General features: G+C 40.8%; 1 protein-coding gene across 1 annotated transcript in view; it reads left to right on the top strand.

The window, feature by feature from the left end:
- Positions 1-478: 478 nt before the first annotated feature.
- CSTPP1 (centriolar satellite-associated tubulin polyglutamylase complex regulator 1) overlaps positions 479-16,262 on the top strand; it is a 79,130-nt gene continuing 63,346 nt past the window's right edge. Inside the window, exons 1-2 of the mRNA XM_059474488.1 lie at positions 479-552; positions 9,304-9,406. Of these exons, the coding sequence (XP_059330471.1) occupies positions 507-552; positions 9,304-9,406 (149 nt within the window). The 5' untranslated portion in view covers positions 479-506. The remainder of the gene's footprint in view (positions 553-9,303; positions 9,407-16,262) is intronic.

The following is a 16,262-nucleotide window of genomic DNA, read 5'->3' as shown; positions in this document are numbered from 1 at the left end:
TGATTCTGATGAGTCCCTTCCAACTCAGCATATGGTATGATTTTAACTTATTACAATTCACCTTCAAATCAAGATCTTTCCCTCACAGCTGTAGTCCTAAATAACCCCTAGCAGTAGACACCTTAAGTTAGACAACTTGAATCTAATCAGGATGACTTTACACGTGCCTCTCCTCTCGCCATTTCAGCTCCTCGGGACATCCTGCTCACTCGCTCTCCCCTCTCTGAGGCGTCCCTCGGCCCGGGAGCAGCCGTCCGGGGCATCGCCCACCGCGGCCCCCGCGGAGCCCCCGCTCCGGGCGCTGTCCGCAGGCTCCGGGCCCTGTCCCTTCCCCCGGGCTCTGTCCCAGCCTTGCCCCAGCCCCTGAGGGCACGGGCGATGGGACCGCCGGGCGGAACTGTGGCGGCGAGGGGCGTGTTCCCAGCCGGGGCTAGCGGCCGAGCAGCGCCGGGAGCGTCGGGCGCCTTGGAAACGGGCGGAAGCCGGGAAGGAGCGGTAGGAGGAGGATGCTGAGCCCCGAGCGGCTCTCGCTGCCCGGGCCGGAGTACCTGGGTGAGGAGCGGCGCGGCGGGGCGGGGACGCTTCCTGAGGGTTCTCTCCCCCTGGTGTGCCGGTGGGCCGGGGCCCGGCATGGGGAGGGCTCGGCGGGGCCGGGGTGGCTGCGCCCGGCCCGTCCTTTCCGGGGACTGCGGCGAGCGGCCCCGGGCTGGGCCGGGCTGAGGGGGCTCGCAGCGGCTCCGTGTCCGCCCTCCCTGGGGAGCGGGCAGCGCCGGGCCGTGACAGAGCGGGTCGTGGGCGCTGAGCTGGGAGGGCACAGGAGCGTCCCTCATCCCTCCGGTGCCCAGAGGTGCGGTCTCCGCGGGCGGCCGGCGGGAGCTGAGCTGCCTCTCCTTCGTCTACTGTCGGCTTGGGCGATGTGATAGCGAGCGGCGTCCAGCCTTTCTGTGATAGACTTCACCCGTTACCAACCTGTTTTGCTCCCACATCTAGGTGAGCATCCTTATTTTGTGCTCGTTTCCCAGCAATGGGAAGGAGTGCTGCTCTTTTGTTCTGAAATAAGGTAGCATCGATACTGTTTCCTACATAAAATGAAAATTTTTTAACCTGTGAAGCGGCTACTGCTTTGAAGACTACATCCTTTTTAAACTGCCCGTAACGGCTTGATGTTCCAGGAATCTAAGAAGCAAAGTGGTTTGATGTTAAGGTGTCAAATAAAAATAATTAGGATGGAATAAAGTCAATATGACTTCATTTAATTGCTGAGGAGGAGATGAATTACGAGTAATAAGCATTTGGATTGTGTTCAAGAGAGTATTTGTGGAGTGAAGCTCTTCAGCTATTACTTCCTAGGCCCAAGAGATTGTTTGGTAATAACTCTTATCAAGGTATACATAATTTTCTGTGGTTTTCTTGTACAATGGAAGGTCAGGAATGGATTGGATTGCTTTGTGCTGCTTGTTCCATCATGATTTTGCCATTTCTGTAAGTCAAAATGGAACAAGAGTGCAGAAGCACTGCTGTAAGTGGAAAACTTGTCTTGCAGGGGGTACTAGACTAAAAGACTTTTGTTTAACCATTTAAGCAAAGGAGTGATCTAAGTCATCTTAGAGTAGAATCTCTCTGTGCTGATGCTGCTAGGCTGCTGTTAGGGTGCTTTGTGCATACCTGCATAACTGCAATGCTGTTCTGTGTCAAGGAAATTCAAGGCAGAAATAGGTTTATTTACTGCTGTCATGGGACTCACCTTGCTGAAGTTGTTATTGCTGATTTCAGTTGTGGAGCTTTGGGTGTTTGAGAACAGCATCACAGTGCCATGTAGACACACTAGACACACACCCTTTGGGTTTGTTCTGTCACACCACTTCACTATTTTTAACCTACATGCTAATAGTTAATGACTTTTCCAGAGTGGCTCTAGGTTGAAACCTGTAACATTTATTTTTCTTAATGAGCCAACGTGGTTTCAGGTTCTTGTAATTGTTTTTAATGAAATAGGCCCTTTTAATTGTGTGAAACTTGTCAGCAAGGATTGAATCACTCAAAACAATCTAGGAAGCAGACTAAAAATACTTAAAGTGTGAAAAAAACCCCAGTTTTCTGTTGCACATCTGAAGGTAAGATATGAGATGCACGAGAGAGATTTCTTATCTGTACAAGATTGTTAGGTGCAAGCAGCTTTACTAGTCACTTAAGTGAGCCTCCTTTTATCTCTGTTCCACATGCTGATTTGGAATTCCCTTTTCATTTTATACAGCTTTCTAAATTATTCTGACATTGGGGTCAGAAAAAGACATGTGACCATATTAGGGTGAAGAATAACTTGTATAAGAGTTTGTTCTGTTCTTTACTTAGTATACCTTGGGTTTAGATTGCAGTTTCTGTTGTCTATTAGAGGAGGAAGCATATTCTTATTAGCTAAAAGTTTTATGAAAACCAGTTTTTCTGCCTTCACGAGACTTTGTAACTTGCCAAACTGCTCACAGATCCTAAGGAGTTTAGTGTGTATTAGCAGTAGGAAAATGGTTAAAAGCCAAACCAAAACAACCCCCAACTCCCCCTCCTCCCACCCCAAACAAACACACCTCCCCACATGTTTTTCTAAGTTGCATTTCTGTTTTCTGCATTGGCATCATGAAGTCACCATTATTTGGGTTGTTCTATTGTGCACCTCAAGGTCTTGTTAGTACAGTTGTCTGAAGTGGGGCTGTAAGGAGCTGTGACAAATTTCACTTTCTGTAATTTCATTCTGGAGTTGCGTTGCCTTAGCTTGCCACTTAAGGTATTCTCTGACTCTCACAGAGCAGATGACCCTGCCATTTCTGAGCTGGAATGGGCAAGTCACCCAAACCCTTCTTCCCCTCTTCTCTTTCTATCATCAAAACCAGGCCATCACATAAATTAAGCAGCCAGAATAACATAATGTGCTACTTGCTGTTTTATTTCCTGCTCTATTTGAGATAATTCTTCTATAACCAGTTGGAATGCTAAGAGGGAAATAAAAGCAGTTGTGAGTTAAAACAGAAATGAACAGGGAGAGAATATAGTATTCACTTAAGATGAAAAATAATTGCAAAGTTTGTTATGCCAAAATTCCTGGAATGTGAAAATCAGGGCAACACGTCTCATGCCACAATGAGACAGTAGGTAGAAGCAAAGAGATGACCTTTACTTAGGGAATAGGAATGGAGATGAGGTCTGCAGAACTGGCAGAAAGGCTACAGTGCAGATGATGTTGTTACAAGCAGGACATTATAAACAGTAGTTTCACTGAATAAACAGCATTTATTGCTTGGGTACAGTGATGATAATGTGTTTCTCATTTGATGGATGAGACTGAACCTACAGTAGGCAAAATGAGGCATATTTGGGACATTTTTCATGGCTTCCTCATTATGGTTTAATAACTGGTGATTGCTCAGTTATTTATAGCAGGCAGCAGAGCACTTAGGGTATTGTTCTGCTCATGCAGCTGTCTCTGAAGCTTCATATTGTATTACTTCCCTGCTCCCATTTGCTGTTATGGAGAAAAAGCTGTAGAGTACTGCAAATTTCCAAACTTCTATTTTCTATGTATTCTCTTGCCTTCTACCACCCAGCTTCAGGATGTTGTTTCTTGTCCTTCTTTGCCAATATAAGGCATGTAAGATGCTAGGAAAGTGCCTTATCAGTAAAGCATGGGCCTATCAAGTGCCAGAAACACAGTTGTGTTTCCTCATCTCTCATAAAAGGTCTTGGGTTTAATGATTAGAAAGAGTATACATTCTTTTACAAAACTGAGTAGCTCCCAAGAGAGAAGTTGTGTGGAGACTTTGCTGAAGCCTAAGGCTTACTCTTCTTCTGAACAGCCTTAAGAAATATTGATCTGGAAAGTGCAAATACAATAATTTCCTTTAACAGCATAATCAACACATAGGTTACATTGCTATCCAGACATCTCAGCTGACACTGGTTCTCCACTTAGTACAGATATTTGTTGAACTTCTGTGGAGCACTGTGACTTAAAGCTCTCATGGTCTAGAAAAAGAGAAGAGAATGCCTATTTAAAAATTTTATTTCCTGCTCTGTTGCACAGGTAGGACAACTATAATGTAGATTGAGTATAATGTGTAAGAGTTTGCGTATAGAAATGTTAGTTAAATCTTCAATATTTAAAGATTCAGTGTTCAAGAGCGAAGGATTCAATGTTAGTTGAATCTTCTTAGAGTCAGTCTAATACTTTGTCCAAAAGATGGAGATTTCACCACCATACTGCTGCTGCACCACAGGATTTCCACCTTAACTTGAAAGGTGCAGGTGAAATCTGATCCTGAATTAGGTAGAGTTCCACAACTGGAGAGTACAGTCCTTTGCATATGTCCCTCTGAGCGTGAATAGGTAGGGAACCATTAGGCTACTTAATGCCTTATAACAAACTGAAATGACAATTTCTTCCACAATTAATAATTTTAGATTTAAACAAAAACCTCCAAAAACCCCAACGAAACAAAAAAAGAGAAGGTAGCTCAACGATTTGCTTTGGTGGGGGGTGGTTTCTAGCAGCTGTATAACAACTTGCAGGAAACAGTCTGCTGGAAGGACTTGCACAATTGAGTTACTCTGTGTGCAGTATTATGCTCGTTGTTTGAACCAAATTCTCAGCTATGGTCAAGACTAAATTATAAATGGAAATGTTTCTTAAATTTTTTGTTGAAAGTGGTTTGAAAATTGGAACATATGAAGTGTACTGTAGTTATGGTGTGTGACCCCTTGGCATGTGCTCCTGAGTAAGAGCACGTCTCATGTTGGGTGATACCTTGGGTATCATAAGGTCTACTTGTACTTAAATGTTCTGTCCTTCAAAAAACATTTTGCTTTTGGGGGTTAATAGGAAATTACACTCTGAAGCTATGCAAAGCTGGAAGGAACTATGACAGTACAGGGATGTAGCATTTAGGTTAATTGTTTTGTTCACTCACTTCTCTTTCCCAGGCCATTTCTTAGCAATATCTGAAGAGATTGAGTCCTTAATAATGTCTGAAAAGATTATAATGAGCATCCTGAAAAACCATTGATGCTGGAAAAATTTCCAGAGTTGATGTGATTTTGTTGTTGCACTTTATATCCTTACTATTTCTCTCTGACATCATTATTGTTTTGGTAATATTTGCATGAAATTGATTTTATATTACTATGGATGTATCTTTCCAATGTGTGTAATAAGGTAGTCCTTAGTTAAGCTCCAGTTTAGAACAAGTACTCTGAGAGCATAAGGTAATAGCTAAATACTCTTTCAGTATATGTTCTCAGAGATTAAAAATACCAGAAATACTCCAGGTCCATTAAAGCTTGTTATGCTTTCAAGCTTCTGATAACTGAAATTAATCACAACGTTAATTGCATCAGGCAGTGTGTATTTTCAGCACTTCAGCTGAGGAGGAGGCAAATAAGTAAGGAGAGCTGGTCTTATCCAGGAATTCCCACTCCTGATTTTTCAGCATATTCAGTTATGCCAGGAATGACCCCAACTTTAAATCAAAAAAAAAAAAAAAAAAAACCTCTGTGTGCGTACAGAACAAATTGCTTTGTTAGACAGCTCTTGTTTCAGAAGAAGTCATGTCTCCTGGAGAGTTATCCACTTGGATAGTAAAACCATTGCATATACACAGTATCATGTCAGTGCATATATTCAGTTTTGTGCAGTGATATTATTTGCATGAAATTTTCCTTCAAGACTTTTCAAGTATCAATGTTTGTTCTTACAACATGTGTAATCAAAGCTACAAAGTAGTGGATTGTTTGTTCTTATCAGAAGATTGAAACAAGTAATTTGGTAGCTTATAAAAAGACCATTTTTACTATTTTAAATACATATGCAAAATTATTTGGTGTTGCTATGGCTAAATTGAATTAGTTATGATTGTCTAATGTGCTGTAGAGAAATCCATAGAGATTGTGGATATAATCCTCATTATGCCTTATACTTGTATGACTTGGTCTGGCCATACTTGAACAGCCACTGCTCAGCCCTGAATTTGCATTCAGCCCAAAAGTGCGTTCATTCCAAAGATTCATTTTAATCATTGGGCATGTGTGTGATGGGGGGGTGTGAGCATGTGAGTATCACAGGCCATTCCCTTAAGTGCTGCAGGGGGCAGCTTTGGAGGAGCTGTATGTGCTGCTACTGATTGGACTGAGTCTCCAAGTATAACATCACTGCTAGTGGCTTAGTGATAAGAGGTATTTACTTAATATCAGGTTATGGGCTGCCTGAAAAATCCTCTGTGAACTTCCTCTGTCAGATTCCTTTGTGAAACCCAACTGTTAGTTTTTAAACCTGACAGCAAAGAGTGGCACCTACTAAATGAGTGTGGCAGGCACACTGGTTTCCTGTTTGGGGTACTTGCTTGGGACTTCAGAGTTGAGAGTTTTTGTTATATTTACAGAATATAGGCTGCATTGGAAAGTTCTGTGTGAGTAGGCAACTTCTGTTGCAATAAGCCTGAAACAAACAAATATTGAGGATGATGTCCTGCTGTAACACCTCCTGTGTGGAAACTGCAGTATACTGGAGTTCTGTCAGGAAGAAAATTAGTAGAGACAGAAAGCTGTAATAGCACAGTATTTGGGCTTTACATTCTGATTTGGACTTGCTGCCTTGTTATTGCAAAGAGGGCCTCAAAATACAAGCAACCAGTACATCATTATCCCTGAATTTTCAAAATCTATTAAATGTATGAATAATCTCATTTATTTTGCCTAGAACTCCACAGATTTTTGACTATGCTTGCATAAACAGTTAATGTTCCGGTATGGTTCCAGTGTTTGTTATGGAAAGTACCACTTGTATAAATTAAGGAACTACTCTTTTGCTATAACCAGACTCCTGGCACTTTATTTTGCCTCTCTATCCTGCTAAAACCTGTCTGCAAATTACATTTTGTTCTGTGACTTTCCTGTATAGCATAGCATTAGTTGGGTTATAAAACATATTACTTGCATCGTTCCATGGAACTGGGCAGTCAGTGAACAGGAAGCCAGAGCTGGAATTTGGTTTGGCAGTGTGAACTGTGCTACCTGGAAAGAGCACAACAGCCAAAGGGACAAAGAGAGAGACTTCTCAAGGAGATTTAAAGTGCTATTTTCTTTTAATTTCTCTGCTCATAGTTTTCTTCCCTTCCCCACACCTCTACCCACTCTTCTGGGAAATAGGTATAGAGGCTCTTCGCCAGGATCCTTAGGCTATGCAACAAAAAACCTAAGAGAAATACCCTTTTACAAGCAATTGTATTCGCTAATGACCTATGTATTTTTGTGTACATTTTGAAAGGTCTAAAATTCTGTGTTGAAAGTTAATTTATTCTCCAGGAGCAGATTCAAAGGTATTTATTATAGAGGTCAGCTACATTGTGCTGTGTAGCACTGTGTGACCATGCCTATCTATTCCCAAAGGCTTTTAGGGGAGGTTTATGACGCTAAGGAGAAATATGGTTCATTGATAGGGACTGTTCTATGAAAGGAGTATACACTTCCCCATAAAGTGTTGAGAATGGTTTTGCAGTTGAGCTGAAGTTTATTGCAGGCTGAGTGGAAATCTGTCTGCTAGTACCATTTCCTGGCATAATCTGGTACATGTGACACCTCAAGAGGGGCCTTGGGAGACAATTGCTGAGTGTGAGATGGACTGCTTCAGGAGGAGGGAGGAAGGATGGGCTGAAGTAAAGTTACCCAGTTGTTGCTATCTTGAGCCTATGACTGAGCTGCACAGACTCATTCTTCCCTCGGGGGACACAGGTGCGCAGAGCTATTTTTCTTTAACCACTCACATAAATTAAATTTATTCCTTTGCATTAAAATAATTAAATAAAGCTATGCCCTGTATCTTTTAGTGCCAGATAATATCTTTAAACTTTTGGCTCACCATTTTGCTATCAGCTGCAAGGTATTTTCCAGGGTGTGCTTAACCAATTTTACTATTGTCCTGAAAAGTGTTCTAGGCAGAGAAATCCCCTGATAGCAATCAATATTCACGCATACTTTTAATCACTGTATCCACTGGGAATAATCATTTCCGGGCTTCTCTTGAAGTCCACCCCACACTAAGATGAAAGGGCCTTCCATGCTGTGTATCAAGTGGCACAGGCTTGATGCTTACCAGGATATTAAACACAAATTAAAATGGTTTAGAGAATATTGATGTGGGTCTGAGGTTGGCCAGTTGCTGGTGAGGGGGTGATTCTGCCAAGTCTGGAGCAGATTGGCAAGGAGCAAGAACAGCCCTTGCCTTTCCTATATTCCTTAAGGGTTTTCTCCTGCTCTTTTTAGGACACGACACTACTTGCAAAGGTACAGTAGGATACGTGTTTAGGATGGAGGTGTGTGGTTTGGGAACAGGGTTTGTGTACTTTCCAGGTTAGGAATGATTTTCCTGGGTTCGTTGTAACTTGTCTTCTGATTGTTGAACTTGTAGATTTGGAAAGTCTACTGCTTGCTGGCTGGCACATCACCTCAGACTCGGCTCTTTGTTGCTCTGGCTTGGTTTCTAGCCAAAAACATCAAAGGGGCTCAGTGGTAAATCTGTGCTGCTTCCTCCCTGGCAAATGCTTGTTTTGTACAGTCTGCCCCCTGTAGAAGCAGCAAAACAGTTTGTCTTGCACCAAACTGTCTTTGCTCAGGAGTCTTATAAGTGAGTGTCATTCTGTGGTGAAGCATTGGCAGATCCACCATTTCTGAAATTCTCCTGTGTTTGGCCTAGGCAGTTATTTGAGACTGGCTGTTGAGCAATATAAATCTCTCTTGGCATTCAGACCTGTTCCCCACCTGCCACATTCACTGATGCTTGTTTGGAAACAGATGTACTTTTATTTGCACCTTCAGGAGGAAACCTTTACAAAGCAACCTTAAAGCTACTTGGCTTTGGTATAGAGGGGAAAGTAAAGAATACCTAAAGCTCTGCAACAGCCCCATCAAAACAGCATTGACAATCTGTGTAGGAAAGATGGCCCAGAACAGAGAACAGGAACTCCTCTGGAGTAAGCATTTTCCAGTGAAACTGCCTCACAACTCCTTATCTTCCTTCAATACCAAAATCTCAGGGGATTCTAAAAAAGGGTCAGTGCTGTTAATGACTAACTCTGTGTAGCCAGGAAGGAAAGCAGGATTTAGGTGATGAATTTTGCTATCTATTTCTGGGAGAAAGAAACCTCCACTCTCTAATTGAGGAAACAGATGCTTGATGTCTTGTGTAAGGCACACAGCTGGGCTTGTCTGGCTCTGGGAAGGCCCCTTATATTCTAACTTCTGTCTCTTACTGTTTTTTATTTGCAGCTCAGCGACATGTCCTCACATACATGGAGGATGCAGTGAGTCAGCTGCTGGAGAACAGAGAAGATATTAGTCAGTATGGCATTGCCAGGTTCTTCACTGAATAGTAAGTACATCAGGATGCTGCCAATAGGGCCAGCCTGAGGAGGGCTTTTGGAAACAGACAGAATACATGGAGAATGGAACTGGACATGTGCTGGTTATGTTGTGAATGCTGGTTTTTACTGGGTTAGTCAAGGGCTGCCTGAGTGTGTTTTGGAAATGTAGTGAGTTTTGTACAGTTCAGTACCTCTTCTATTACAAAGATTTGTGGAAAGCAGTCACTCTGGGAAACAGTGATTTAAAAACATGGAAAACCAAATTCTGCTTCTCTTGGTCAGGACTGTTAGTATCAAACTGCTTGAGAAATACTAAAGTAAACTGTTTCACAGACTGCTGCTGGTTTCAGCAGCACTCATTCTTCCTTGGGTATGAATTTGAATCATTTGTATCCTTGTGTGATTGTTGTTCTGTTAAATGCTTTAATAGGATGTCCCTTCTTCCCTTAAAACCTGGGTAAGTCCTTAAGTACTGGACATGAGCACTGTCTCTTCTTACTAATTCGCAAGAAAATTATTGAGGGAAAAACTATGTGCTTGCTGTCCAGAGAAAGTAATACTGACATTAGTCAGCTGAGCAAATAGTTGGAAAACAAGAGCTTAAGAAAGATAAAGAGCAGGATTACAATGACCTCCACCCAGCAACAGGATTTCTTTACCGGAGTTGAGGGCAAGGTGGCTTTGAAATATCCTGCTGAAATTGTCATTGAGGCATCTCTGCAGATTAGCTTGCATCTAATTTCAAATTGACTCTTCTCTGTCCTTTCTAAACTTTTGATCATATATATACTTCAAAAATTAAATGGTGAGCAAGAGGTTGTTCACACAGTGAAACTGTTCAAAATGCTCTGTAGTATTTCTTCATCTTGATGTGATAACCACTTTCTTTTCACTTCCTGTTCCTCTTCTACCTTTAAAAGAATAAGTAGTGGTTCAAAACCATTATAATGAACAAAGCCATCACCATAGAGCAAAACCCTCAGACTGACTTAGGTGCTGGAGATCCTGTTTTTCCCATTTATTTTCAGAGATACAATTTTTACAGTGTTTTCTTGTTCACAGTGAGTGTCTTGTGGAGTTTCTGATTTCATTAAAGGATTATAGGACTATATATATATACATTTATTTATTTATTTATTTATTTATTTATTTATTTTGTATTATATATTATAATATTATCTATTATATATTATATATCTAGGAATATAGGATTATATATTTCCTGTAGGAAAAGGATTCTTTATCATTCATTTTCTAATACAGAACTAGTAGTTCTCCTTTTTTCTTTTTCTTTTCTAAAATATCTGGAGTTCAGCAGATGAAAATGTCTCCCCATACCAGAGCACAAACAAGCTTAGTAATTTTGAGAGCTGTGAAGATTTGAAATGTGGGATTCTTCATTTAAAGTGGAGAATAAATGATAGCCAACATGAGTGTAGAATGTGAAGTTTCATATTATGAAAATGTCATATGTTCTGGCTCCCAGGGCTTAGTGGTGAGCCCTCACTGCCCAGAAGATTTCTGTTCATCCACTCAATGTTTGTTCCTGCTGTGCTTTGAAGGCTACACTTCTTTCCCAAGCAAATAAACTTGATCTTCAAGTCTCAGCATCTTCAAGCTCAAAGATAACTTGTGAGATTCCAGAAGGTTTGTGGACACTGTCCTAGTGTTTTCCATAATCCATTTTTTTCTGAAAGAGAGGATTGGAATGGACATATTTTGAAGTATGCTGCAGATCTGAGATGAAGGGACTTGGTATTAGGATGTCCAGTTTTTAAAATTGTCTTTTCCCTATTTATACTGACTTAAAATTAGAGACCAAGCCCAGGTTTAGAAAGCTAGCAGGCAGTTTGGCAGGCCCAAACAAGTAAATTTTTTTTTTAAAGTCTTTATGGTGTAAAAGAATGACTTCTGTAACTTTTCAGAAATTAAATTAATCTGTCAAGGACAGGTATTAGATATTTTCCAAACTCCTTTCAGAGGGCATACCTCTCAATGTAGTGGTGTTCCATGGACCTCTCTGCTGGATTCACTGCTGAAGAGCAACCTGATGGCATTTCCATCATGCATTGCAATGCCCCACTTTACCATGTCAGTTCAAGTCTTTGAGCCAGTTGCAACAACTTGGGTTTTTTTGGTAATTAAGAAAAGTTTGTTGGGACTTAGCATACCTGAGTGAAATTTCAGAATTGAAAATTATGCAGTCATTTAGTTCTGTATGGATCAAGCAGAAAGTGTTTTGCTGGCAATGAGTATTTCAGTTTTTTCTAAGAAACAGAATTGGGTATGTATTTCACTGCTCTCCACCATCTAGCACTGTGATTGCTGATTGCAGAGGACTAACCTTGATCTCTACAGTTTTCCTTCCAGAATAGTTTTAGTCTTCAAGGATAGTTTTTTCTCCCACTTTATTCCAGTGTTCATTTGTTCCAGTCATGTGGACATCTGCTTTCAATCCTGGGAGTACCTTGAGGCTTCCCTCATCTGGCTCACTCCTGACCCTTACAGGAACAGGAATCAATCACCCCTCTGCCAATTAATCCACATCTTTTAGTTAAACAAGTAAAATTATGCCTCTCTTAGGACTAATCTTGACTTTATAGATATGCTGAAATGCTACTGGTATTTGTTCATTACAAGCTTGAGAAATCTCAGCTCTGCTCTTGAGTCTTCATGAAATGCAGACTCTTGAAAACCCTCTGTGTAATTACACACTAATGCTGCTTTGCTACTTCCAGCCTGATGTCTGTGCCAACATATCTTAAAGGAACATGTTCCCCCTATACATTATTTATCATCCTGTTTTCTTGATCTCTTCTATACTGAAGAAAAACAGGGCCCTCATTCTAATGCATTTGATCACGCAGAGGGAATGTGCATAGCATCCCATTTTATATTTTCTGGGCTCTTAAAAGGGTCTGTGTCTTTTTTTCATTTCAGCTTAAAGAACCAGCAAGAAAAAAACAAACAGATTAAGAGACTTCCTACTAGTACATTTTACTTTTCTTGTAAGCTAACCCTTTGCTTGAAACTTTCTCTTCCAGCATGCAGGTAGATGTGCTGCTCTGTTCAAGACTCTTTGGAAAGCTCAGAAATAATAACCAGTTGTAACTTACCTTGGTTAGGAAACTGTTTTTCCATAACTTTGTTTGTTTGATAAATCAAACACAAGTGAACTGGAGACAAGAGAATGGACTTTTTTATTTTTTTGAGTCTATATTCTTGTCACAAAACAGTTCATCTTTTCTTTTGTTTCTGGCGAAATATGTCTTGACCACCTGCTAGCTGGAGCGTGACTGAGAAAAAACTCTTACTTTTGGCTTGTAGATGTAGCACTGCTTCCACTGGACTCTGCAAACTGATGGCTGAGATCCCCTTTTCCTCTAAAAAGTGTTTCTGCTGGCTCTAATTTGAACGCTCCTGCTGGATCTTATGTGACAGTTTAAGAGTATTTATCTGAGGAGGTATCTGTGGTGTGTGTGACAGGGTTGAGGGTCAGATACAGCTTTTAGATCTGTTTTGTGCCTGGCAATTCAAAATACCAGCTCAGCACTGTGTAGAGCCTTGTTTTACAGGAAGGAACATTTGCTTTGTTCCTAGTAACAAGACTGACAGTGCTATATAGCTTGGGATCCTTGGGAAGGAAGATGTTATCATGGTGAGAAGTATCAACTTCTAGCAATGAATGTACCTCATTTTCTCTTGCTGTCTGGATTGGCTGGAATGATTTGTTCAACTCTTTCCTTAGGGACAAATGTGATACTGCTCCTTTGGCTTTCTCTGGCAATAGACACAGGCTTTGGTATCAGACAAACTTTTGGCATGTTCAGTCCTTTATTGCTGTACAACTTAACAGAAATAAATCTGTAGAGTAAACAATGTCCTTCTCTTTAAAAATGTCTCAATACCCTTGGGGGAGGAGGGCAGGGGGGAAGGGCCAGGAACAAGACAGATGGGATGACCATGAGAACTAAGCCACTCACTGAAGGCAACCTTAATTGGCAACTGGAAATAAGCTGAATTATCTGATTATGAAAAGGAGAGATTCTTAGAGTTAGCTTAGAGCCATCAATTTTCTTTTTTCTTTGCATCTGTGTATGTAGGCCTTATCACCGTCATCATCTTGCTGTCATCTGCTCTGCATCTTTCCTCTTTTCAGAGTAACTTGTTTTGTCTTGTTTGCAAGGATAGTCTAAGCTCTTCAAGACAGAAGTGATATTGTAGTGCATGTACTTTACAGCACCTAGAGTTGTAGAATGTCGACTCTGTACTTTGTACAATTACAGTACAAACAGCAAAAACAGTAGTGAGAAGGTCCTTAGGGCTTTGACAAGTTGTGCCAGATTCCCCTTCTGAGAGATGAAGCCATTCATTTGAATTTTTCAGTACAACTGTTTGGGGGAGGGGCATTGGTTGTTGGGGTTTTTTAGTGTTAGTTCTTTGTGTTTTGGGCAAATCAGTAGTATTTGTGAGATATTAATACTCTTAGGATATTACCTAAAATATTGATATTCTCTCTGATATAATCTTCTGAGCAATTGCAAAAAAACCCACAACATTTCATGTGTTGTTCAAATACTGTCCTGATTCCTACATGTTTTCCGCTATGGAGAGAAAAAGATAAAATGATGCCATTCAATGCAAGACTGCACGGAGCCATGTGATCAGTATCAAGCTGCTGCTGTCAATGACCTAGCTGTGCTGCACCCCTTTGGGCTGCAAATCTCAGCTGGGATAATGTGCTTGATGGTTCCTGACAGGCTTTTACGTGGGATTCCTTGACCCCTGGGGCACTGCCTATGACTGCTGTCTGCCGCTCCTTTGCTCTTCAGTTATCAGTGGAAAGAGAGTGAATATATGAACTCAGACACAGCACTTGTGCCAGAAGCTCTGAGGAGGTTTTGCAGTTAATGTGTATAAGTTGCTGTGAAAGAAACATTTTGAAAGTGTCTCTCCACAGACTACAATGGATTTGCAGGACTGAATTTGTTGATAAATCTTTCTGGGGAACCTACAGTAATTGCATATTTCTCCACTAAGAGTGTTGCTAATGGACACAAAGCCTTTCTGTTAGTCCCTTTGTTGCCTTCCAGTCTCACCTCTACAGAGAAGCATTGTCAGAAGGGCAAACTCTCTTGTAATTGAATTTTTCCAGCCCACCTTAGAAATGGGATTTCAGTACCTCCTGCCCATTGTGCATGGGGTATGTGTTTTGTATGAGAGCTATGGAAGATCTGGGGGTTGTGGATAACTCTATATGACATTTAAATTATGTGAATTTTGTCTGGTACCTGTGTATCTGTCACGCTATGTTTTTATTATAGAATTCCTTTATGGGAGAAACAGCATTGGGATTTTGATATGGCAGCCAAGATCTATGAACTCCCGATTTTCCCAGAGTCATTTCTCTGTAACAAACATTGCAGCAAGTCCTAACCTGACAAATATGCTGATTGGGATAATTGCTGTTGAGTAAACAGCTGGAAAAATGCATATATTAATCTCAATAACACAATTCCCACTGTAGTTTGTACATGTTGCCAATATATTAGAAAAGGTCGTATTGTCTTACCTTACAATTGAGAATCTTACAAATGAGTGGATATTCAGATGCGTCCCTTGCAAAGAAATACAAGGGGGATGAAAAGGTAAAAAATCTTTTTTGTAAACAGGATTATCTTGGAACAATTGTAGCAAAGCAGTAGCAGAACTGAACTTAAAAGAAAGTATTTACCAGTGATGCTCTATGTGGTAATATACTCCACATAAGAAACTTCTCATACTGTTTGGTGACAAAAGAATCTGCAGGATTTGCCAAAGCATATGAATGTTAATACTGGATATCAGCATCTTGTCAGCACAGGGTAGTTATCCATGATGTCTGCGCTTACATACTGACTTGACCTGCACTATGCTCTTGCTCTTTGAAGAGAGGTAATCACAGTTTCCGTGTGCAGTGTGATCAGATTATGATGCTCCTAGTATAGACCCACAGGAGTAGCAGTGCAGTCTTTGCCCACTTCTTTCCTATTCCTTCACATCATGGAAATTACATACTTACTTGTGGTCTTTTTCAGAATAGCTGCAGCAAGAGTTGGCTGACTACTTTATGGAGACCTTATGAAATTTGGTATATTTTATTTTTTCTTACAGCCTTGAAGGTTGAAATGCAACACATGTGCCATGAAATTGAGCTTCCTTTTGATCAAAGCCAACTGCATACAGGTGGCGTGGATAGCTAATAAAACTGGAAAGAAATTTCCCAAAAGCCAGAGTCCAGGAATGTGGCAAATGGTACAAGCATCAAGACGATATATATCTGAGTTAACTTTGCACCTTTTCTATGTGCTAGGGTTGAATGTACTATCTTCTCTCTAGCTTTAGTTTTTAACTCTAGTAAAACTCTCGTTTATGCTTGCAATTTTTTTATTGTTTTTCATCATAGTTGCTGATATTACTAGTACAAAATTGGAGAAGTATATGGTACCAGCTGGGAGTTAGGATCAGGCTTTTGTGACTTCAAATGTATGAACTTATACAGGCTGAGGGATGGACAGATTGAGAGCAGCCCTGCCAAGAAGGCCTTGGGGATACTGGTGGATGAAAGGCTGGACAGGAGCTGACAGTGTGCATCACACATCAATGTGCATTCCTGGGATGTCACAGAGTCTTCTGTTTATTTTTACTTTCTCCATCAGTCTGCTATTTTTTTTAATTTTATATCTGTGATATTGGCTGGTTCCTGCCCTGTTCTTGCATTTCTTATCATGCATCTCTGTTGTGGTTTTGTTTCTATCCTTGCAGAAGTGCAAGGGCCCTCAAGTCAATATTGGGGAGCTCTGGAAATCTTATATTGTCCATCTT

This window comes from Ammospiza nelsoni, chromosome 6, assembly GCF_027579445.1.
Source record: "Ammospiza nelsoni isolate bAmmNel1 chromosome 6, bAmmNel1.pri, whole genome shotgun sequence".
Classification (NCBI taxonomy): Eukaryota; Metazoa; Chordata; class Aves; order Passeriformes; family Passerellidae; genus Ammospiza; species Ammospiza nelsoni.
The sequence above is the reverse complement of the archived record's forward strand: the minus strand, read 5'-3'. Positions and strand labels throughout refer to the sequence as shown.